Below are 26,445 nucleotides of genomic sequence, written 5' to 3'. Positions count from 1 at the left end.
ATAGGAGTGAAAAATGAAGTCCACTATCCTCATATTTCTACTTAGTATGAAAACTTTGAGAATTACTAGCTAAAGGCACACACTCCTACACATTAGATATTACTGCATCTTCTGACTTCCTTCTAAGTCTACTTTGTTTTAGCATTAACTTAGTATAATGTAAGACCTGGCAGCCACAGGTCCAGTCTGTATTTCTTTTAGCCTTCTGCAGAGAAAGCCTGAAGCTGCTTGTCATTCTTAGCATAATGAGCTACATCTGCAGACAAGAAAAGGATTTTCCAAAGCACAGTGTGACAGTCTGTGCTTGTTGACACAGAAAACTGACAGTTGCCGTTCTTAATCATAGAATATTCCAGACTTCGTATCTCCAAATTTTCCTCACTATATTCCATCTCTGCTTCTCAATTTGCTGTTGATCATACAAAGTCCCACTAGTCTCAGCAATAATCCAAGTAAACTCAGAAATTGCCTACAGGCAAGCAGGTCTCTGGAAATTAGTAAAAATACAGAATATTAGAGGAATTTTAAAATGAAGTATGTTTTAATAAAAAACATTAATAGCAGTGCCAAATGCTGTACTAGACTTACTCCATGTCAGACCAGGTAGTTTTTGGGTTGTGAGCCAAACAAGAAATGAAACCAACTACATACAATAAATACGTTGTTAGAAATACACAAACTGCAAAATTACTTGATTTTCCTGTTTTAAGTACAGTATTTTTAGTAACTGAATGTACTAGATTGTAAAAATCACTTTTTTGTTTGGTTTGGTTTGTTGTTTTTTTTTTCCTCTATCTCATTTTTGAGGTATTTTTTAACATTTCATTAGAAGGCCAACGAGCTGGTTTGGAAGTTGTGATATTGTAGGAGAATGAATTTCAGCAATCATCTCTTTGCTCTGCTTACATACCTTAAGTGTTTGATCCATAATAAATGAGTAAGAATGAAAATCGGACATGAGAGTGGACAACAGCAACATACCTTTTCTTAAAAGTTGCTGAAGTTTTATGGCAAATACATCGTTTACCAGCAGAAGCCTCAAAATTATTTTGAATTAACAAATGCTTTTGTCCAGTCTGATGAGGAAAATGTATCATAGACAGACTTGCTTTTACATCTGTAACAAAACATACCTGTCCCAGTCAAAAGTCCAGCACTCTTCTTTCGTGCATAAGCGCGTAAGTGGTTGGACAGGCTAACAGCACTTGTAAACGTCGTATTGCAATGCACACACGTTCTAAGCTTCACAGGCATACCTATCATTCAAAAGAAAACTATAATCCAGTTCTCTCTTCAAAAATGAAATTCTCAAAGCGTTGTAAAAAGTTTTCTGCAATAAAGATGGTTTAAAATATATTCACTGCATTGACGCAATTGTTTTGTATATCAGAAGGATCCAAGTTAATAACTATTAATTTTCCATGTAGTGCTTTAAGCCAAACCATGTTATTTGGAAAAGAACAGAAAGGAGGCAACTTGAGCCCATTAGGCTACTCTGCATTTAATACCTACTATCAAGTTCCTATAGACCGCCACAATATGAAGCTCTAATCCCACAATGCAATCCTGCAATTTGAACAGCACAATTCTGTCGAGAAATTTCAGAGCTTGCAACATTTCCAATAAAAAGAATTTTAGAAGTCTGGTTGACAAAGTCGTAATTAGAAGTGTTTTACCCACATTACTGAAGAGCTCAATACTAAATTAGGCTGCTGTCGAAGGCTCAAAGAAAAAGGTGGTAAAACACACCACTGAACAGCTGTTAGACAAAACATTTTGTTCAGTGCATTTTCTGTTTGTTACTTCAGATGCGCAATCGATAATGAAAGTTAATGATTTGAAGATTCTTGCTAAAATCTTTGTGCTAAGTAAATGATCAACAAAGGAACATGCTCTTTATCACAGGAAAACAGTGAAACAATACTGAACTCCTCACTTACCAGACAAAGAAACCATTATAACTTCTCTGCTCAACTTCACCATAACGTTTCTCCCTTCATTTTACCATTTTTGGTCAACTAATATTTCAAGTTCTCTACTAATAAATTCTTAGAAGAATAAATAAAAAAAGCTAAAACTACTAGCTCTAAAGCCTCTGTTTGCAGGAAATAAAGAATCCTATTCTCCAGCAGCCCACAGAAGACATGCTGTTTTTCAGGCAAGTTACAGAAGAAAAACACCTGGCTGGTAAAAGCCTTTTGAAAAACTAAAACCAGAATTAGAAATATTTGCCCTTTTAGGAAAAACAGAAGAATTTCAACCTGATGTTAAATATTTTTCTTATTAACTCAACTGGCACGGTGCGTTAGTTGTCAAATACTGTTACCTCATCCACAGATAATTATAGGGCCTCATTTGTAACTGTTAGTACTATGCAAGCATATGTTTATTTTTACCTGGTTGTTCATCACAACCAAAATGGTGCTACCTAATATTCAGTGGTAAATATTAAGCAGAAAGCAATACACTGTGTCAGGTTTGGCAAGCTATTTCTTTAGAATTGTTTTTCAAACCTTTTAGTCTGTCAAAGAAACACTTCCCTTATTAAGCAATCTCCTGTTTTAAAGGACAACCACAGACCTCCAGAAGACATTAAATGTAATTCTGTTCTACCTTTCTACTATGTCATTTTAGAAGTCACCTTTGTTAAGAAATTGCCACACTTGCAGTCTCCTAAAAGAACTTCTGAGCACATTGGATTGTTGTTGTTTTTATTTGTTGAAAAGAAGACAAGAATCTAGGTGAAAAAGTACTAGGCACTGCCAGTTCTACTAACCTGCACTAGGTAATAAGAAGAAAACCAACAGAACCAAAAAGTCAGGGGTATCAAAACAAGAACCTGCTCCTCAAACTAAATAATCCTGCAGCATTATAAGGTGGTTTCCAAACAAGAAATGGATAAATGCGAGCTCTACATACACATTAAAAAGGATGTTGTAAGAATTGCCCAAGTCTAGAAATAACTCTTATGTGACACATAGGTTAAAAGTAACACTCTAAAACTTTGCTCTATTAGTATACAGAGTATCTAGGAAGTTGATTATAGAACTGTTTCATTAAGCACAATCCTCAGCGAGTGGCAATCACTGCCTGTATCGGTCAAGGGCTGTGCATCAGAAACCTGCTGGCTAGAACTGTATTCCAACAAAGCTTGAACCAGCACAGTTCTACGCTCAGGACAGACAGACCCTACGCAAGCATCAGAATCTCACAGCAGCCGCAATTTTGAAACGAACAAGAACTAATCTATGTTGTAAGAGTATGTTTGCCTAAAAGCATCAAAATTAGTCGACAGTGATTCACAAATTTGGAATATTATGCATTTATAAGGGTATCAACAGTTCTGTTAGCTTGAGCAAATGCTGCTTTGCACAAACCTCAAAGATTTAAATGAAGTAGTTCCCAAACCAGCTGTTCTAATTCCCAGAAACAGGGTTACAAGCCCAAACATTTCAGAACTGTTAGTCTACCAAATACGCCTGGACACTTCAACTTGCTACTGCAGGATGTGTCGTCTTCCTTACTGAGGCTCATTTTGTGTCTGCTTTGAATTTGTAGGCCCAGCCATATGCAGAAGGGAAACTGTGTGCCGTGCAAGAACCCCTCAGTGCTGCCGAGGGGTGTTTTCACTTTAGGAAAAACGTGTCAGAAAAAAATTGCTGTGCTACCTCTTGCAGTCAGCGTCCTCTGGAAATGAAACAAGTGAATAGAATCCCGAATAAAATACTCTGCACTTGCACATGTTCTATGAATTAAAGGATTATTTGGAAATGTTGTCAAGACAGCTAGAAACATCTTCTTACCTGACTGCATAGTCAAGTCCATTTTTTGTGGCTGATACATCAATGGACTGTCTTCATTTAGTGGAAGAACACATTTCTGAACAAACCTCTTTCTTGCAGTTTGATTATGAATCTTTTGAGGAGAGATATTAGGATTCCTTTCTTCTCCTAACCTCTTATTTTTCAGGAGTTCTATCAGTGTAAGTGACTGATTTTTTTTCCCATCATGTAGTACTGCTTTTGTTTCATCACATTCATTTAGGAAACTCAGCCCTTCTTCCTCTGATGCAGACACAGATGTATCTTCAGTCTTTAGGCCATTATGGTATGCTTCAAGAGGTATAACATTCTGAGATAAAAAGTCATCATTTGATGCATATTTCTGAGCAACAAACGGTCTGGGAATAATGCGGCGACTGTTCAAAGCCTTTAGGATTTTTTCATACTTCTCTTCATTTTGCATCATCTCATTCAGAACGCAGATCGGAGACTTGTGTGCGTCCCACTTGGTTTTGCCAAGTCTCTTCAGGTGTCCTCGCACATGATTAGACAATCCAATTTTAGTATCAAACCAGCCTCCACAGAGCTGACACGTATGCTCAGAGGAAGTTTCAGATTTCTCAATCGCTACAAAGAAAACAATTTTCATGTTTTTTGACAATTATATGCAGTTAAACACTACAACAGCAAATCACAAGGATAAGAAGAGAGGCTTGGCAACAAGATACAGCAAGTCTTGTTTAGTGCTCAATAAATCCCTCTGTCCCCTTTAATTTATAAACAAATTTACAAAAATAAAACAAACCTTACCTTTTCTAACACGTTTAACAGGAGTTCCTGTTCCAGTTCTTTTAAAATGTTGCATTTTGTCACTTGTTGCTATCTGTTCTGGTGAAACAACATGACGAGCTTCATAGCTTAGTCCAGCTCTGTGAAGATGTCCTCTGACATGATTAGACAATCCAACACCCGTTTCAAAGGTTGCTGGACAGTATGGGCAGGACTTCTTTTCAAGCGACAAATCAGTCCAATGGAAAACTGAATTATGCTTTGGCAATGCGGATCCCACATTTTCTAAATTCTGAGGATCATGCAAATCATGCAGGAAGTTACCACCCTCAGCATCTTCATAATACTCAAAATAAAAGCCATCATTCTGCTCATAACCAAGTGCCGATTTATCACCAGCTTCATGATCTTCCATTTTACCTTTGAATATGGGGAATAGGTTTACATGCTCCTGATTAATATCACTGTAAGATTCATCCTCCAGAGACTGTGTAGTGTAATCACATAGTTCAACATTATCCCATGAACTTTCATCCTCCGTTTCATAGCTGTCTTTTTTCTCAGTGGAGTTAAGTTTCTGTAAAACAACAACAGTAATTTTATGCAGAAAATCTGGATAACAACCCAAATCATCTCCTCTAATAGAGCCTTTCCTCTTGGATTCTTTAAGCACTCTTTTTACTGCTACATGCCTACAATCTTTACAGCCTTCTGCCCTTTTGCAATCAAGATTACTTGGATCCATGACAAAACAATCATTACAGGGGCTACTTGATGAAGAAAATACATGTAAAGAACTGACAGAGTCAACCTCTTCCTTTTTTAAATGCAAAGGATAAGAGTCACTAGATTTTTTAACCATTCTGTAGTTTTCTTATTCGTGTCTATATAAATAATTACTGCTTGTTTTCACGCTAGCTTTCTGCTTTGCTGCTTGATGAAAACAATTAGGTTTCTGCTCAAAGCTATTTCTAATTAAAAGGGTCTTGTTTGTAGAATTTAGATTGCACACACTTACAGATGACTGTGAAACGCTTTTCCGAGCCTTCTGTATCCTGTAGGGTCTCTTGTGAAGTTTTGCGAAGTTACTGGACTGTGAAGTGGAGCCAAATGATCTCTTTACATCCTGTTTTAAAACAGAGTTCTTTGGAAAAGTAGATGATTGTTTGATCAACTGTTTTGTCCTGCTACTGAAATCCAAAGATTCTTCTATTATGCTGCCTTTTCTTTTTTCTAGTCTAATATGGCTACCAAAGGGCTCAATGCATGATGTTGGATGCAAATATTCCATGTGTTTTTTTAAAATGCTTCTAGCTGAAGTAGTAAATGGGCACATCTTACACATATATGCTGATGACTTTTTTGAGGATCCTAAATATGGATCTTTCAAGGACGCCTTTTTCTGTGTTTTTCTCTGGGACATGTCACTACCGATAATTGAGCATTTGACTACTGCTCCATGAGCGATTCCTCGATGGCATTCCAGTTCATTTTCAGTCACAGCCATGAAATTGCATTCCTCACAGCAATAATATCTTTTATCTTTTTCATGGGTCTTTGCATGCTGCACAAACGTTTTGGGACAATTGGTACCAAATACACACTGTGGGCACTGTAACCGTGCGCTCCTACCCTCATCCTGAAGTTCCTTCAGCTCACGGATTTCTTCCATCAGTTTCTGCCTTCTTTCCTGGTGAATTATCATATGTTTAAGAAGTGAGTTACGATCTCGAAATGTCCTTCCACATTCCCTACATGCATAGGGCCTGGGGACATTGAGATGTCGGAAATGACTGTTCCCATCTAAATGGTACATCATATGCCTATGCAGATGCTTCTTCTCCCTAAAATTCACATTGCACTTTGTACAGGGATAAAACGACGGTTCATCAGTACTGAAAGTAGATGGCGGTTCAGAATCATTCTCTTCACATTTATTTTTTAAAGTACTGGGAAAAAAAGTGCTAGTGTGAACAGGAGAAGTATCTTCTGCACAGTTACTACTGGGACTATAAATGAGCTGCTGGATGGCATCAACAGCTTCCAGCTCTTCATCTGTGGATTCAGGCTTTACTTTACTCAATGAATATTTATGTGGTTCTATTATTTGTAGCTCCTCATTCTGATCTAAGAAGTCAACATTTAATAGTTTTGATTTACTAGGAATACAACTGGTATCACCAAAGCAGTCTTCAGTATAGCGTGTTATTTTACTAACATCCATTTTCCTTTTTCGCTTTTTTTCTAAGCCTACTTTACAGTGGATGGGAGACTTCTCTACTGTTTCTTCATTTGTCATAAGAAACTGTATAAACTCTTTTTGTGGATCCCAGCTGGGATCACATCCCGATCTGAAATCACCTGTACCTGAGGAAACGCCTGTTAATGTATCAACACAATCATCTTTTACTAGTAAATTCTTACCATCCTCACAAACTTCTACTTGTCCTACTAAAGTGCTATCTACACTATTTCCTACTGATTTCTGTGAATCACAACCAATTGAAGCAGAGGTAGGTAGATTTTTAATGGAATGAGTCAGGTTCTTAGCATGTGCTACATCAGGTAACAAAAATAAAACTTGGTGCTGATTTGATTTCTGTGTTGTACTCTTTGCAGGCAGCTGAAGATCATGAACCACTGTCAAAGCTGAGCAGGAATCTGTGTGATGACCTACAGGCTGTCCAGTGGTTAATGAAACACTGCCTTTATTCATAATGGAAGTCTTAGTTGAGGTGGAGTGTGAAACTGGTCCATTAACAGCCGTTCCTCTAGACAAGATAAAGTTTTCACTAGAAACAGTAGGAGCACCAGTGTGTATAAATAGAGAAGTCTGGCCTCCACTTAAGGCTTTTTCAGATCTGTCCCTTGATAGCTCCTCAGGCAGAGTCAATGTACTGTTCTTCTGAAATGACGTGTCGCTCTCTTGTGGTTTAGGAATGCCACCTTCTTCCTCAGATATGAAAGTATCATCACATAGGATTTCTTCTTCTTCTTTAGCACCAATGACTTCAGTATTTATCTCTAAATCATCCATATTGCTGGTCTGTCCATTAAGTACATTTATACTAAAAAAAACAACAAAAACAAAAACCAAACAATAATCAGGCAATCACAGAAATAAATAATGGCAAATTTAATTTACAGCTCTCTTTAGGATCACCCTTCTCCAAACTATGACCTAAAAGTATGGTTTGAATTTGTTAAAAATGTATTTTTTTTAATCTAGGATATTCAATACAAGTTTAAAATGAATCAATGAAGCAATTAAAAATATATACTTTTTTCCCTATGCTATATTAATAACCATACAGCAAAACAGTCACTGCCCAATATTCCAGTTCAAAAAAGCCTGAACACCTGCATGCAAGCAAGATCAGGGAAATGGGATTGTAAAAAGCTGTGCCAATACATTCTACATGGACATTAACATAAACACAGTTTATCTTTGGTTGTTTCTAGAAGTAAAGACTACCCAGATATCTGCTACTTATTTCAGTGTTTGTGGGGGGCTTTTTGTTGTTTTTTGGGTTTGTTTTTGTTTTTTAAATCATACTTCCCTTTAGCACCTAGGAAACTAAAATAATCTTTATGTATATCAAAGTATTACTTTTTTCAAAGTGCTTGCATACAACTGATGTGCTGCTGCACAGAAGCCTGCAGAAATGTTTACTTTGGTATTAAAGGAGAAAACACAACTAAGCTGATTTTGAACATCTGATTACTCATAGAAACATAGAAAAGGATCGAAGTCACTCAAGAAATTAAATATCTTCCCAGCCCCTTCTTACAAAAGGATTCTACTTGTTTTAAAATAAATAAATAAGATCCTGCTTATGTTATAATGCCATTTTAAATGATAAGCAAATAAAATAGCATATTCTCAAAGATGGAAAAACACCCACAATTAGAAGCAAATATTTAATTAGGGTTTACCTACCAGAGGAAATCACCATGTTGAATCCAGAGCATGACAATAATAGTATCTACTAGTACAGGGAACTACCACATATTAATTCCCTCTGGAAGGCCTTGTGTACATAGATGTGTCTTTCTACAAGTGACTTTCGTTCATACACAAAATCATCTACCCAATGTTTACTGAGCACAGAGGAGTTACCTACACATGAAAATCAGAGCGTAACAAATAGGAGTGTGAACTTAAGTCTACCCCAGCATTTACCTCTCATATGGGTCCTCAGAACACAGTAAGCATAACACATTAAAACACCCATCTAGGAGCTGGAAACATCTATCTATATTTTACAGAAATCATATATTTTACCCTTAAAAAGTACTATTCACTTTGATCTTTTGGGGGATTTGATTCCTGCCTTTGGATACTTAGTTTCAGTCACTAATTAAGGTTTTTTAATACAGCTCAGTTAAAAGGAGTCATTACCTAGACTCTTTAAATTAAGATGTTATAACTCACAACTAATATCCATGGCTCCCTGCAATGGTCCTTCACCAAAATCAAGGAAGACCACGCTTGACATCCTTTTTTCCTAAAGAGAGAAAAAAACTGGTTAAATGACACCACTTTCATCTTTAGATGTCACACTGCAAAATGGCTCCAGCATTTCTTTTAGTTTTTCAATTCAACATTATGATAGCTATCCACACAATTCAAAGCTAGCTACAGCCTCCTGGAAACTCTGTTATTGTGCTTGTTTTGTTTCAAAATGGCAAAAGGACAAAGCAAATACTTTAACCTCCTTTAAATTTGTAAAAAACAAACATTAATGTAATATGACATTTACTAGTTTGAAGAGAAAAGTAACTATAAATATATTTAGAGTAGAAAAACAATGAAAAAATTTGCAATTAAAAAAAAGTTTCCTTTGCTACTCAGTCATTGAAATGGCCAATTTAGAAATACAGCAGCGCTCATACCAGATGCATAATAAATGCTTAAAGTGTATGAAATATTGTATTATTTATCTATAACACACTTTTATGCAAATGTTCTACTAGACACCCCAGTTCCTCATCTTCTCCTTTCATACATTTTGCATTTCTTTGCTGGTTTGAGATGGGTCATTTTCCACCATAATAACGATTTCCAATAAGATCGCATTCAAAGCTATCACCCTAAAATGGTGATAATGCACCACCCAGCAGGAGTCTTTACATCACGCATACAAGTTAGAAATGGACAGTGCAAACATGCACTACGAATCAGTAATGCAAAAGTCAATAAAAAGAAGTGAAACCTCCAAGGATGCACAACAGCTCCAACAATTTTACAACTTAATAGTGGAAGCTTCATATAGTATCGGGCAGCAGAGACATTCACAAACGTGTCTAGAAGAAATTTAGTAAGCCAATTTTGCCTGGAAGATGTGTTTCCCTCGTTTTATTACTGCAGAGGTAGACAAATGCATGCTCAGTCAATTTGAGAGCCTATATTAGCTTTTATCAACAGGAAGCAACGTTGCTAACGAAGTGGTAAATTCAGTGTTAATGAGTGGCTTCACTGTTACCACCTCTGAGGTAAAACCTTCCATGTTCCAAGTTACACCCATCTGTTCTGGTGTGAGGGGTTCAGAGGAAGAACAGACGCTTTCCATTTAAAGCAACTTCATCGGTACCCCCAGAACAGCAGGGAGGCGAACCGAGAATATCCTGCCTGCCTGGAGATTGCAGCCCTCATTATCAGAACGGCTCCTGAAAACCTCTCACAGGTTTACGTGCTGAAGACAAAACCATGTTGCTCTACATACAAAACCATAGTGACGCTAAATATTAGTGTTAAAGCTTAAGTTTAAAAGGTGGCTAGGGCATGGTATGATCACCTTTAAACTGAGGGTCTCTTCATGAGAGTTATCATGAGCGGTATCTAAATCATCACTCCTTTCCATGTTGTGTATTTATGGAGATTGTGAACTACTCCATATGGATCTGATTAGAAGTCTTCTATGGCAACATTTCTGTCCCTACAGATTTCAGCCTTTGAATCAAGCCTGAAATGCTTTTATCAGTAACGTTGCTGTTACATTTTAATAATTTTCTGCTAATTATCACATTTTTCCAGCTATCAGGGTGGCACAAATCACTATTTTATGTGCAGGACAACAAGAAAGTTTGCAGTTTTAACAGCACGGTGTTAAAGAAAACACATGCAGTATCTTTTAAAATTATGGTAATTTAAAGTCTTGTGATGACACTGAGCTAAGATGCAAAACTTCATTAACATTACCTACTCTATGTGTAGAAAGTTATGCAATAATAATGACAGGTGTAACTAGACACATGCAAGAAAACATTTCACATAAAGCCATCATTTTTGAGAAAATGTTATCACCTCACTCCTACCATTCAGGGAGCTCAACACCCAAACTTACACCCTACTGAATCTGAATACTCTTGAAAAAAAAAAAAAAAGAAAAAACAATCATTGTAACAACTAAGATGTACTGAAGGCTATGCAATATTCTTTGCATATTTCCATCACAGTTTTAAAATTATCTTCTCTATACCATATCAGAAATACACAAATTATTAATTCTGTCAAAATATATTGTAATTAATCCTTACTTATTGTATTTGAAATATTAAACATTGAGATCATACTTTAAATTTGCCACAAGTCATATCCTGTTTTATCCTCTGCCCAGGCAAGCACTATACAGTTAAGGTAGCTTTTATTTAAGCACAAAGTGCAATATACCTAGGAGACAGATAAGTGTGAAAATGGCAATGCTCAGAAAGTCTACACAAGTGTACACAATCCCAGGCTCAGACCTTTGTAACATGCTTTATCTAACAGGCTAGGCCAAATTCAATTCAATTATTTCAGTTAGACCTAGACTGACTGTAGTGCAGTTAATAGTGTTATTTCTGGTTTACACACTACACTATTTACTATATAGGAATTATTTCATATTCAAAAGTAGAAAACAACCAATTATTTAGCCAACCAAGCTACATTCCATGTCTATTTAATTAAGTACTTCAAAATCTACATATTTTTTATGTTGTTTTCGTTCATAAAGTATCAGTTTTAAAAATCATAATGAGCTCTGCAGATATGACTGCCTGTGGCCAGATAGTCTAAGCATTGAAAAAGTGTAAGGTCAGAACTATCTTCAAGCTGACAGATCATCATTTAAATGCCTTAAGCTAATCTTATTGTCTAAAAAATCTTGAACATCAGTATTTTTGCAAACTATCAGCACTTGCTATAACACCCTCACTACACTACGTCTTGAGGTTACTACAGAAGAAATGAGGTGATAATTGCATATTAACATAATTATTCAGTAATCCCTCTGAGCAAGCTTCCTAGGTCACTCAGTAATTCAAGTTAGATGCAACCTTCCTGTCATCAGATCTATGCTGTCCACTTTCTGTTCATTAATATTTCTTTTTTTATAGGAATGTACTTAATTCCATTGTTCGATGTACATTATTAATTGTACTTATTACCAGTACGTTCTTATTTCATAATGACAACCTTAGCTACGTAATAGAGTCACAAACCATGCAATACCAGTTCATTAAAACTTAGACTCCAGTGCTATGTGTACTATAGTACTGCCTACTAGTAGTTGTAGTTAGAGATTTGTCAGTTTCTGTAACCAAACCCACTTCATTTTACAAGAATTTATAATAGATCTGAAAGCCCACTGGAGCTGAAAAATTAAGATGGAAGAATTTGGTTGAGTTTGCGAAAAGCATTAAGTGCTTCTCTGTGCTTTGATAGCAAGTTTCTCATTAAATTCCTAAATATAAGCCAATGAACTAAAAGTCCAGAGCAACTATGAAGTGGCACAAAAGCTTAGAAGCCATCTCCTGAAGGACCGAATTTACTCAGCCTACTTAAAGTAAATGAAGAAACAGAAGGTCTTTCAGCAGTGCTGTAATGAAGGAAAAAATATACTTGTCCTGTGCTCTGTAAGGCCTTGTAAATCAAGTTCTTTAAGTAGATTTGTGAATAACCAGAACACTGGAGGGATTACTCAAATACTCAAGAGATAGGAAAGTTTCAGGTTTCCACTGTTACCATTTAGATTCTTCATTAAGACTTTGTTATGTAAACAGAGAAAACTAACTAAACCTATCATTCTGTCCACAAGCATTGCTGTAATAAAGCTTTCTCAAGTGACAGCTATTAAAGATGATGGGACTAAAGTCACAGATTTTAGGCAGCAAACAGCAGACCTGAGAGAGCTTAAGTACATCACAGTACAGGACTAAAGAGGTATCTCCTTCCATTTTGCTCCATTACGTGGTCTATTTCTTCAACTTAATCACGGTAAACGTCAAGCATGTAGCTTTCATCAAAAGTAAAATGTTTAAGAACCTTTGGAAAATGAAGGTTTGTATAGAGTAACAGAGGAACTAGTAGTGTATTAGCACAAACCAGACACATTGAGGAAAGAAAAACAACAAAACAAACAAACAAACAAAAACCTCAAGTTATTTAGAGGATAGCTGGGCGATATTTTTGCCCATTTCATACAGTACCGCACACAGTTCACTCCTCCTGAGTTTTGGGTGTTACTTAGCAATATGAATACCCAACGTCCATAAAATCATGATACTTTGACCGGTAGAAGAATACCTATTACTCATTTTCCACTTCAACTCTTCTTAGAAGGTATCCAGATCCACACACCCTTCAGATAGAAACAGAACCACAAAGCCTGACAACCAGAGTATGAGTCAGTGACTCCCCTTGCCTTCCTCCAGCTCCTGTGTTTGCACACTAAATTCTCGAAAATACATTCCCTTCTGCACAGCAGAGACACTTTGTAGGCTGCCTTACTTAGCTTTGAAACCTACAAATGCGCCCAAACATTTCCGGATTTTTTCTGAACTTCTGTAGTGAAGAGGCTGCTTGTTCAATATGCACAACACCATGAATACTGCCCTCCCACAACCTACTTTACATCCAAGTATATGGTTGTTAATATAACTACAGTCCGAGGAGTTCCACTGAAAACTAGTTATCTTCAATTCAGATCCATAGCTGATCACATGAAAACACAAACATTAGAGAACTCTCACAGACAGATAACAAGTCTCTCATATTAAAAATTATTTTTAAAGCAGTAAGAAAAATTACTGATGCAACACTAAGAGGTTGTATTATGCCTAAATAAAGAACTACAAAGTTACTGCCACCCACAATACGACCTGTTGTTATACTGTTGACAGATCCATTGAGTTGTCATACCTCCGTGGAAAAAAGCTGAATAAAGAGAAACTTTGAACTACGAGTCATCACAAAAGCAGCTTATCTTTTCAGGAAAATTATACTCAGAAACACCAAACCTGACGCACACTTCTTTGGAAAGTTTATTTACCTGAAACTTTTTCCCTATTGAAACAATTTCTTCAAAAGCTGTGTGTCAGGTAGCAAGGAACAAAAATGTTTCCTTAAAAATGTCAACATTTCAGAAACTTAATTTCTGGTCTAAAATGTTTAAGAGTGATATTTTAACATCTCACGTGTAAAAGGAAACAGTACACAACTGAAGAATGACTGTCTCACAATTCAGAAATCATAGCGGAGAATACCATTACTGCCACCAACCATTCTTAACCTTATTCCTCTAACATTGATTTGCTTGGGAAAATAAACCAGTTTGTCACAATAGGGTGCATCATGCTAAAATTCAATACAGAAATCAATAAAATAAATGATGATACAATTTAAGTGTCACAATAATCAGATGCATGACTTAAAAAAAATACTCTTCCGTTGTAAGTGCTAATCGAGCAGTTTAAGACGGTTTCATTGGTAGAGACTTTTCAAATTGAATTAGGTATTTTTAAAAGATGCTTAGTCAGTACAAAAAAACAAGACTTTCAATCTGGTAACTTAAGAACAGTCACATATTGTCCAGCAACTCCCCACAGGCTTCCGTAACTTCCCTCAGCACTCCACAGTAGGGGACAGCCATGCTCCTGCAGCTCTTTGTCTAGTAGTATGATCTAGTTTGAATTGCATTGCCATTGGTTCCTACTAAAGACAAGAATTACAATCAAATATTGAATTTTCCTGTATGCAGATACACATGGAAATGACTACCAGCATTACAGTAAGACATATTAAGTTTGAAAAAGAAAGACTTAATCCCTTGTGATAATACACACTATTTCTCTCCAAAACTGTTCCCTTACATACTTTTACATGCATAGATAAATTGTTTTCCTTTATGTCAATATCACAGGCTCACACCTAAATAAATTAAATGTTTGAGAAAACACCTATCTAGTTCATCACCATTACCTGTGTTTTTCAGTCAAACGTATTCTTGAGCCTCAAGTATGGTTCCAAAAATTGTTTTTATCTAGACATAATAAAATGGATTATTTTAGTAACCACCAGCATTACGAAACAAGAACGTTTTTGCTCATTATGGTCTATAAATAAAAGCCATGCTCCCATTCTTGCTGTGAGACAAAATTTTTATGAGGCTACCAAAAATTAAGGGTTGTCAGCAGTACAAAGTCTAGTTGGTGACCAGTATCTTGCACTGTATCCTGGGGTCAGTACTGAGTCCAACACTGTTCAACATCTTCACTAATGACCTGGATGATGGGGCAGATGGTACCACCTGCAAGTTTGCTGATGATATAAGACTGAGTGGAGTGGCTGATACACCAGTGGGTTGTGCTGCCATTCAGATGCACCTCAGTAGGCTGAAGGAATGGGCTGACAGAAACCTCACGATACTATAATTTGATGCCCCGGGCCCACCTTTCTATCTCTCTTCCAGTGTTCCTGTTTTCCAGAGTCCTCTTGCTAAATAAATAATATCATTACTCATTAGGTAAAGTAATATTATCTCACTCAAATTTATAAGCATGCATTTACCAAGACTCACCACATTTTCTACTAGTATTTCTACAATTCAGGACTTTCCACAGGATGAACCCCTCCTTCTGCGTCACCAATTACTTAGATGCCTTCTCGCTATGTCACACCTCAGAGGGGCCTAAGGATGCTGGATTCTCAGTGGCGGCTTTTCAGGCAATACAATAAAAACACTTCCTCCCCATAGAACCCCTTCCCACCAGCAATGCTGCTGTAACTCCGGCCACAGCAAGTGACACATTTCACAGTGAGCGCATGTTTAGGGGAGTACCCGCATTCTTCCAGGCTCTAGTCTCACCCCTACAGTCCTTACATGGGGGACTATACTAAAATGAAAGATCTGCTGTCACTGCAGAAGGTTCTGGCTTGCAGAGCAGAGGAAGCAGTCTCAACATGGAGCCATGTGCTGTCAAATTACTGTGCTATACATTCGAATTAAGCTTTTCTTTGCAGCAAAGCCAATTTAAATAACTCTTGCCTCCTTCTACTCTCCCACATTCCTTCTGTCATACTTCATCAGCAATTTCATTATCCTGTTTAAAAGGCCGGGACCCACACACTGCTGAACTGGCAAAATCAAGAGGCAACAAACTGTTACGAGCTTTGTTGACAAAAAAATCTACCAGGGAATCTTTTCCTAAAATTTATATCAATAAATTAAAAAGTGAAAATATGGAGAAGATTTCAGAAGGCAAAAAAGCAGCTTTGGCAAGTCCTCTAATCGCAAAAGACAACATTATGAAGAACACTACCATGAAGCAAATTTTATATTCTAAAATTACTTGAAATACCTTACTCGATCTAAACTGCTAGAAGTAAATGCTAAAATAATTCAACTAAGGAACATAAACTACATCTTCTGAGAATACTACTAATACTAGAAATACTCTTAAATTACATATCAGATACGATAGCTAGATTTTCCATAGACATATACAAATGCAAGTCCTTCCAGTAGGTTAAATAAAAGGTATTTCCATTTATAAAACACATCAGTAATTTTTAGAACTTTAAAAACAAACCTACTCCCCCTCAACCTATGTTTTGCAGAATCAAAGTCACTTTATCTGCTCAAAACTAAGTCCTTTTGAAGCCAGGTACTGCCACCAAGTGGTGGTGAAATTCTGTATGCAAATCTAATTATTCCACATGAATAGAACATACAGAACTGAAAATGTTCCCCCAGATGCCAAATATGAGAAATGGTGTACTAATACAAAGACATTTAAAATTAATCAAAGCAGAACCTACAGAATTTTCATATCCAAATCTAAAACTGACTTTCCATTTAGAACTGTTTTTTTCCTACAATTTGTTCTTTTTGTTCATACACCTTTTGTGAATAGTTGAGTAAATAGCCCTTTCTTCCAATACAAATCCAATATATATCAACAAACTGTTTTTAATTTCCACAGCTCTGCGCAAATCCCCAATGATTACAACTACATGGCCACAGAAATCTTATTTTCACTGTAATCTCAAATTCCAGAGAAAGATGAATTCAGTAACCAAAGCAAAAGGCTTCTTAAGTTATAAACATCCAGCTTGTTACTTGGATAAACAATTGAATGTACTTCTGTTAGCACTTAAAGACCACAGCCAGACTGAGAAGCATTTTTCGAAGTCAGGTATATTTGACTATTTTTACAGGATATTTCTCAAGTTCATTAAATTATATTGTTAAGTACTTGCATAAAACTAGTCCTGAACTGTCAGTCCTATAGATCACAGATGAAAACTCGCATGACAACATGATGCTGCATAATGGATTTACAGTACAACTTTCTTAAAAACAACATTATAAACATTTAAACCCAAATTTATTGAGACAGATCTTTGAACATGACACACCTCTCAACTTCGGAAAAATTCTTCCCTTATATCCTACAATACTAAATAAAAGTTGTAATTCTTTTTATTCAGCATGACCTGAAACACATCTAGTAATTTCTCATGCTTTTTGCTTTTTTGGGTGATAAGTATTTGCTGTACTTATTTTAACAGTACCATGAATTTTAATATTGTCTTTCCTGCTAATGTAGAGACTAAACTCTGAAAGCATGCTATATTTCCCAGTTATAAAAAGACTACCTGAAACTAACATTCTGCTTTTACTAATAGAATTTAAAACCTTAATGTAATGAATTACATTAGTGATATTAACTCATCTTTACCAGCAAACTGCTTCTCATCATCCTGTATGTTCTCAGTGATCAAGGGTTAAAAAGCTAATAAGATTGTATGTAACCAGCAGGTCAAAAAAAAAAAATCTTGTTCCTTTTGAGATTAAGTAGAAAAAATTCTGTCAACTTGGAGAAAGTTATCCTTACTGATGAACAGATAGAATAAGAGTTTTTAAAAGACTCAAAGCTATATAACTCTTTACATGACCCAATGAACAGACAAGACTCATAATTTCAAGCGACAAGAAAAGACAAGGTCGCTCCCCTTAAAATCTGACCTCGCTCTGCACACTGTTACAGGGAAATGCATCTACTTTCTGTAGTGTTTCCTGTTACACAGAAACATGACCCATTGAGTCTCAATAACACATTGAGACCAAGGTTATTTTTTCCTAACTTTCCCCTGTATTTAAAACAAAATAGGTCCTCCTACGGAGCTCAGAAGATGTAGTCAGGAAGTCAGAAAACATAAGAACAAAGACTATGGTTATCATAACAAAGTACATTCACTATTTGTAAATAGTATCTTACATGTCTGTGTTTTTAGCTGGCAAGATTTTTGTTTTTAATTTCCAAAAGTCAGGATTTTAAATCTCTTAAATTTGCACGAGAAAAGTGAATTATCTGAAATTAGAAGAACAAAAACCTCAAATCCTTTACTTAAAGAAAAAGTACATGGAAAGTACATCATCAGAGTCATTAGGAAATGCATTTTGGTCAAGAGTACAAGAAAAACATTTAAGCAAATAATTAAGTTGCATTTTCAGCTATTGCTTTACATGACATAAGCTTACACAAAAGGACAAGTCTGTACAGAGTTGTGGGAGTTTATTGTTTAGAAGCCTACGAGATGCTGCAGCCACTACACTCATGAGTGGAGACAGAAGGCAGAGGCAGTTGGGAAATGCAGGTTGTTCTTTAGAATTAAGTCTTTTAGTCATCCTTGCTGCCATTCTCTGAACCTTCTGCAGCTCTGCCACGTCGTTTTTAGTCACAGGACTAGACTAGTACTCCAGAAGCAATACACATTGCAATGCAATGCATCTATGGTACACCACAAATTTGTATAACCGGATCTGGTTTTTGTTTTGTTCTGGTTTTTGTTTTGTTCCCTGATAATGTGTAATATTTTCATTGATTTACTGACTATTCAGTTGTCATTTTCACAGAACTGTCAGAACCTCAAGATCTCCTCCAAGCATCAACAATACTGATCAAACATCACTACACTGCTTCCATGTATTCTTTCACACATTTTTCTGTCCTTTTGTTATGTATGCAAGAGCACAGTCTTTTTCCTCAGAGACCAGCTCTTTCCTATTATACACAGCTAACCGTCATTGAGATGAAAGGTCTTCGGACTTCCATCCAGAAGATTTCATGCTTAAAGAACACACTCAGTTATTTATATACAAGACTTCTCAACTAATTTTTTGTATTTAAACCAGCAATGAGATAACACAATTTAAGAAGAGACAGAACATAAACTGAAAGCATTAGAAGGCACAGGGAAAAATCTAAATCTTTTTGTGAATTCAAGCCCCCTGCCTAGCCCTGATTATTGTTTTACACTCATCCTTAAATAAAGTATTGCCTTTTGTAGAGTTATATTTATTCCTTTTCTTAAAGCAGCACATTCCAGAAACTTGCAAAGTCCGGCTAATGCAGTAAACATCCTCTGCACATAAGTATATGCATACTACAGCAGTATAGCTTACTTCTAATTGTTCATAGCTCAGAAGACAATTCATAATCTAAGTTCTGAATCAGTTATACACTATACAAAGGAACAACACTGAACAGAAGAGTTATTTTCAATTCCCGCAAATTGTTCTGGTATAATCAGTATTTTAAAGTTGACAGCAGTTGCTCTAAAAAAGTCTTAGCAGAACAGAAGATAGAAACAAAGCAGGTCATGTCTATTTTAAAATGTACATACTACATTTTAAAAGTTACATTAAGTCTACATATTAATCAGAGATTAGAAATGAAGAAAAAGCTGACTTGAGCAAACGGGATCTCCCTCTCACCTCTCTGAAACATCAAGTCACCACAAGCAGCTGTATTCTGAGACAGTATATTAATGAAAGAGCAAGCAGGGAACTTGAGAAGCCAGCTGTCATTTGTTACAGAAGCCTATGTACATGAGTCCACCATGTCCTGTCTCCACAGCAGAGAACTTAGAGAACTTTGGGGCCTTACCTAAAGATACGCTTGAAGGACTCAAGCTAAAATGGATTAATGCAAATCACTCTTTGTTAAATGTTTCACACAATTTAATGAAGAAGAGATTAATTTTAAAGGTCAAAGTATTCCTGAAGTAGAACATAAGAAACATGAAGAGAAACAAAATCTGGGCTTAGCTGCATTATTTTTTGTCAAAATAAGAGCTGGGGGGAGCAGAGGAGAAATGCCCCAAGTTACAGAAAATTTTTTCTAGATGGACACTTTGCAAGTGCAAATGGACACTTAAATCCTACAGCTCACGAGTACCAGCAGTACATCTTCATATACTTTGTCTTTCAAATAGCGCTCAAAAATCCCAAACCAAACCAAAACCAGAAACCAACAAAATTTCAGTATTAAAAATTCAAAATGCTATTCTGGTAGCTGGTCAAATTTCCAGCATAGTTATTTATTAATAGAATAAGTGCAAGTTTAACATGCTGCTTAGCCAATGCAAAGTACACTTTCAGTATTTTGAAACCAGATGGATAATATGCAGAGGATGAAACTAATTTGAAGTACTCATAACTTTGGCTCACAACAGCCAGCAGAATGCCTTGATAGCTTTTTGACTATATTAGTTGCTCCAATAAAAGCATAATTATCATAATAATCTTAAATATTAGGGGTGTGTGTGTGTGTGTTTTGTTCCTACTTTGGTATGGACATAGTGATACTTCTATGATAACTTACAGTAATCAGGATATAAATTTCAATACAATTTTCACTAACCACTTTTTTCTGAGTGTTTGGAAGTATGTGCTAACGAATTCATAGAATTTGAAAGAAAAACACCCCCCCCAACTTCTACTCACCTTTGTTTGTTTGATTTGCATTAAGCTGCAATATCCGCTTCCACATTAAAACAAACCTGCAAAATAAAACAAGAACTTACTGTACAGCTGTCATTGTTTTCTGCTTGTGTTCTAGACCATCAGACAAGACAGGCAAAGTACAGTGCTAAGGAATCAACAGCTACAAATGTATTCTATCAGTTTTGTCTCAGGGTAGAAATACCAAAATTCCAGTGGTCTTCTCTCAAATACACATGCAATTTTCAAATAACATAGATGTTGGTACTTTAACTAAAAAATCTACAAGAAATCACACCAAATATACACACGCTATTAAACTAATTGGGCAGAACATGGGAAAAAAGTTGCACGGCAAGGAAAGCTCTGCTGCATTTTCTGCTAGTGCCTTCCAGGTCACCTGAAATGGTTACAAACTAAAGGGATCTTTGAATCTTTTTAGCAAGAACCATCAACATATCTGAGATATGTTGGCAAAGTGTTGGGCGACTTTAAACCTGGGCCTTGCTAATTCCTCGCCCTTCCTAGGACCAAGTTGTGATTATTACTTTAAGTCTAGCTGGCTCATTTTAAAATCATAGCTTACTTTGCCTTCATGAAGGCTGACTAATGTCAGATTAAATGCTTTAATTTCAGTTTTGCTCATGGATCTTTAACAGAACTATACAAGGCAATTTTTCACCTCCTAGACTATATACCATTTGGAAGAGACTCTGAAAGACACGAAAACTGCACAAAATCAAGAATGGATTTGGATATAGCATCTCTACAGAAATGGGTCTACTTCTAATGAAGACACAACAAATAGCATACAGCTTTGCAGAGAGGGTTATTTGTATCTAGACTAAACTACTGTATCCATCACTAAAACTAACTCTGAGAGACCTATCCTCACATACTGGCTAAGATTCCTTCCCTCCATTTGTTTACACACACAGCTTTCCCATTCTGAGCTCCCCAGTCAGTTTGTGTCTCAAAGACACCTGCCTAAATTACAAAGAGTAAGGAAAGACAGGCCTTTCAAAAAAGTCTTGCTGGGCAATATAAAGCAACAGAAGACAAGTCTCCAAGCTCCTTTCCCTAGCCCCAGGATAATTTCCTAATTATCACATTGAACTGTAGCCTTGATGCCTTAATGTTATTCAAAAGATATGTTAATTTCTCAAATAAGTTGCATTACAAAAAAAAAAAAGAAAATTCTTTAGTCATGTTTTAAAGTAATATTCACATTACTAGCCTAGAGAAGCAAAAGTGCTATTTTCAAGCAGTGGTGGAGCCCTACTGTATGTTACAGAAGGTAAAACTAAAGGTACAGTTAAAAACGCCCAAAACCCACAATCCCCATGTATGAAAAGCCAAAACACCTTTCAAAAAATCGGGAAAGCAGTTCTATGCAGGCTTTACATTATCAGATGCTAAGATTCACATAGTAAATCTTCCAATTTCATCTGGGCAAAGCCAATCCCAGCCACTTCTCTCACTGCAAGTAAGAATGATACCAGTGACTGCCCCTGTGCAAAATGATCTCCCACCACCATTGTAACAATTCTCACGTTTTGAACGTTGCAATTGCTCAACATTAGCAATAACCTTTTTCAACAGATTTTATGGTTTGTGATTCAAGAGCAGATAGAATCTTTGCATCAAAGGATTAATCCCAGACAACTGCAGGTCAAGGTACTACAGCAGGCTGTCATATAACTCATCACTCACTAACAGCTTTTCCATGGGAATACATTACTTTGGACCAACCCATTTACTGACACAAACCAGCAAGTCTTACTCTGCAGCGCTTGTCTGGAGGGCATGTACTCTTGTACTCATTGAATGTGCTTTTTGCAGAAAACTTAAATGGCAGTATTCTTGAATGTAGGTATTCTTTGGTTCACAGGGAGCTCACAGACCACTTTGGGGATCAATTTGGGCTTACTCTATATCTACATCAGGCACAGAGGGAAAGAGAAGGGAATAGAGAAGATGTGCCATCATAATTTGGATATTGTCCAGCTGAAGGAAAGGTGTCAGAAGCTTCACAAAGAGACATCATCAGCAAGCCAGCTGCTGAAGGACCAAAGGCCTGGCCACTGCAGCCCTGTGTTACAAGCTTCAAAGGGACCCACAGAATTAATTCCCCTTTTCAGGATTTCAGACCCACTGGTGTTCAAAGCTCCACCCAATGGGAGACAGTACATGCAGTGGCATGCAAACACCTTGACGAAGGCAATGCAATCTGCACCAAGACATCAGATTTTAGCTCAAACTATTGATGGCATTGAGACTCTATTTAAAGCAGCCCAAGCTACAGTACTTAACCAACAGTCACTTCTCAAAGGTCCTTCTGCTGTCAAGGAAGATTCCTCTCACTCCAGCACAATCAAACTCTAACACCTCATTTCAAGGGTGCTGACATTTGGAATAACTGAGCACCTGAAATTCTTTACCAGCAGATCCAAGAGAGGTAGTTCTCCAGGACTTCTTAAGGAAAGGCAAAGACATCAAAATCACAAATGCTTTGGCTCCAATTTTCCTGTCTTAATTCTCACTATCAGGAAAGTAAGTGAGAATGAAAGCCCTCTCCCTCACCAAGTAATAAAGACAGCATCAAAAGGGACTCAGAAGCAGGTAAGAATGTAGTTACAGGGCACTGACCTTCAGGCCTTGCCATTCAAAGAGTGAAAAGGGGCCCACTGCAGTTACAAGGACTGCTGTAAAATGGTTAGGCTCTGATCACCGATAAGCAGCTGCCTGTTCTGATAAGCGCAGAGAACAGGAAGTAGAAGAAAACTGCAATGGTGGAGACAAGCAGTATCTCGTGTACCCTCGTGATACTGAAGAAACACAAATGGACTGAAAGTGCTTAAAAGCACAAGTATTTCTGACTAATTGGTAAGTGTGAACCAAGGCTGGTTCAATGCTAGCAATGATCCCCTTGCCCAGAGACAATACAAAAGAGCAGCAAACCAATGACACTTCTTTTCACGCAACACATAAAAAAAGATGAAGTAGGAACAAGAAGTTCTCCAGTCTGTAGGCAATGACAAAGTCACAGCTGTGGGTATTGCCCAGAGACAAAAGTACAATGTCTCAAGTGTATCTGAGCTACAGAGAGAGACACAAAGAGATTCTCAAAAAGCATTTGTTTGAGTAATAATTTAGAAGGCTGTCTATACAGGCTGTAAAATAATTGCTACAGATTGCACTAGACTAGTTAAAATTTTTAATCTTTCTGGTTAGCTAGAGAACAACTACAAAAGCTTCCATAATACTGCTTTCCCAAAGAAACAACAGTTGCTACTTCAAAATCCAGGTTCATAAAGAAGAACTAAGGTAACTATTTCACATCTATAAAGATTTTATCCATGACTCTTGCATGAAGCTCCTAACCATTCACAATACAAGGTTTATAAAGACAACTAATCTGAGTTTAAATGTAAGTTGCTACAGAAAACTTGTCTAACAAGCGGGATCTTATGTCAAGAATAAATTTGCTTTCAGTCACTTTCTATTATATTATTAGGGCTCTGTTTCCTATAATGAAGTACCTCCTATAACATGCCCCCCTCTGGGGAAAAAGCTTGAGAAACACTAGAACACAAAGGTGTACAATAAGTAAATAAAATCTGCAGTAATCCTGACATGGATTTTGATCTATTTATCTACTGGTTAGCTTTTATTTCCTAAGGGATCTGTGATAACTGACATTTCTACATCTATCTGGGAAAAGCACCTAACTATCTTTAACCACCACCTCCTCCTGGAATGTCTGCAGTCAGGAACATAACTCACAGTGCAATTTTTTGGTGGGTTTACTGTTGTTGCTGCTTTGGGAAGTTTGTGTGTGTGTTGGTTGGTTGTTTTTAAGAGAGTTATAATGCAATACAAAACTAGCCTTTGCCCCATAGCTGGTGATGCTTGTGGGGGAAGGAAGAGGAAGAAACAAAGGCTAGAATAAACTACACTATACAAACTACTTTTGTTGGTGTAAACTATGGTTTAACAGTCCCATTTCACTATATTAACATAAAACCACAGAAAAAAGTTTGCAACTGTAATCTCGACTTCAAGTACTTTCTGGCACCTACAAAAATGTGATTAGTTGGTTGAGAACAGCATTTACTTTTGTTAGGTTACTGTTGTCCCAGCATTAAAGTCTGCTAAATTCAAAAGCTGTGGAGGAGAGGAAGAAATTTCATCCTGGTATCTGATGCAGCTCTGGAAGATGTCCACAATCTTACAGAAATCTAATAATCCTAAGCATTGACGCAGGAGGAAACAGCTAGTAGAAAACAGAGACTGCTCTAAGAAAAAGCTATTACAAGAAGCCCAGAAGTTCCAGCTAAAATTGTACACACAACTACCAAGGATAAAATAATTTCAGAAGAGGAGTGAAAATGCAAGAACTTAGACGACAAGTCTCCTCAATCAGTTAATACAGCTGAAAAGCTCTTTAAATACAAGCATATACTGCCATTTTCCCAACAAGTAGACAATAATGACCTTGTACGTACTAAATGTAGTTTCCTGCTTTCTGTTTGCACAAGGAGATTTCATGCTCTTTGATTTCTATTAAAAAGTGTAAAAATAACTTAATCTACATTCAGTACCCACAAATATTCATAATATTCAATGTGGATGAATTCAAATAATCACTTGAATTTAAAGGAGGTTTTCTAAAATCACAAAATTAATTCCCTTTGAGAATTTGTAAAAGTCTTCTCAATCTATGCTATCCCAACCTTAGTTTAACCAACTGAATTATATATGTCACAATCAAATTTATCAAAATTAAAATTGCAAAGGAAAAACAGTTAATGCAAAGCGACGTTTAAGTGCAGGAACCGTACTGAAGCCTGAATTATCCAGAAGTGAAATTACACAAGAACTTAACACTTCACAATATGAAGAGACAAAACGTAAGTCATTTTACTGGAAAAGCTTCTGACTTCAAAGAATCTGCAGTGACTGAACAAGAGTGAGCAAGCAAGGGACTGCAAGAGAGATGACTGCATCCTGCATTTTGAGTCTCCTGCTAGATCTTGAGTTATCCAAAAAATAGTTCAAAGAAGCTACAGTTCTTCCTTTGTCTATTCATCACAGTAAAAAGCCACATGCACAGTTCCCAAAGCTGTGGTGGGGCTTTCACGTGGAAGTGTTGAAATGTTTCATTTTTCTTCCTGGAGAAAGTTTTGGTTTTTGACAATACCCCGTACGGGACGGTGAAGCGCTTCAAGGAAAAGTGTGACAGCATAGAAAATGAACACAACTGATCATACCTCAGACTGTGAAGCTGTTTCAGTCCAAAGAAGATTACAAGTAGATGAATACAACATTAATAGGAGTATCACAGTAGGGAAAAAAAGTAGTAGCTTGAATAGAAAAAATGAACTTGTGTTTTTACCATCAATTAAGTTCAACAACAGATTTAATTATTTCAAATATCTCTATTATGTAAATGAAAAAAATGGAAAATTCACCAGAATGAAAAATATTGGGGTTTGGACAATAAAACAAGAGGTTACTTTTCCTCTCCATCACTAAACAGATAAAGAAGTAAGCATTTCAGATGTACACAATAGGCACACAATAAAGACGGAAAGATGTCTACACAGAAGCAAGGGGAAACAAATATAATTAAAGAGCCGTTTACTTTCAGTGTACATTATCCGGTAAGTAATATGTTAGAATCAACATACAAATGAAAGCATCATAAAAGCACTAAACTGAAGTATCTGTTTAAAGATGTAGTTATGAAAATGTTTAGAACCTCAAGGTCTTAGGATAAAATATTAATATATTGTTTCTGAAGGTTGCTTATCAATGCA

General features: G+C 36.5%; 1 protein-coding gene across 10 annotated transcripts in view; it reads right to left on the bottom strand.

The window, feature by feature from the left end:
- The window catches only part of ZNF644 (zinc finger protein 644), a 50,691-nt gene that overhangs the window by 8,297 nt on the left and 15,949 nt on the right, over positions 1-26,445 (bottom strand). For 2 of the 10 annotated variants that reach the window (XM_065072635.1, XM_065072636.1), the window contains exons 2-7: positions 20,627-20,682; positions 14,815-14,875; positions 9,007-9,079; positions 5,590-7,639; positions 4,593-5,148; positions 3,804-4,409 (exon numbers count right to left, since the gene is read on the bottom strand). In XM_065072635.1, coding sequence (XP_064928707.1) covers positions 3,804-4,409; positions 4,593-5,148; positions 5,590-7,608 — 3,181 coding nt within the window. In that variant the 5' untranslated portion in view covers positions 7,609-7,639; positions 9,007-9,079; positions 14,815-14,875; positions 20,627-20,682. Of the gene's footprint in view, positions 1-1,133; positions 1,257-3,803; positions 4,410-4,592; positions 5,149-5,589; positions 7,640-8,973; positions 9,080-14,814; positions 14,876-20,626; positions 20,683-26,445 lie in introns of all 10 variants that reach the window. The other 8 variants (XM_065072633.1, XM_065072634.1, XM_065072631.1 and 5 more) reach the window with 7 other exon arrangements.

The sequence above is a fragment of the Columba livia genome, chromosome 8, assembly GCF_036013475.1.
Source record: "Columba livia isolate bColLiv1 breed racing homer chromosome 8, bColLiv1.pat.W.v2, whole genome shotgun sequence".
Lineage (NCBI taxonomy): Eukaryota > Metazoa > Chordata > Aves > Columbiformes > Columbidae > Columba > Columba livia.
Note: the sequence above shows the minus strand (reverse complement) of the source record. Positions and strands in the feature narration are given on the sequence as shown.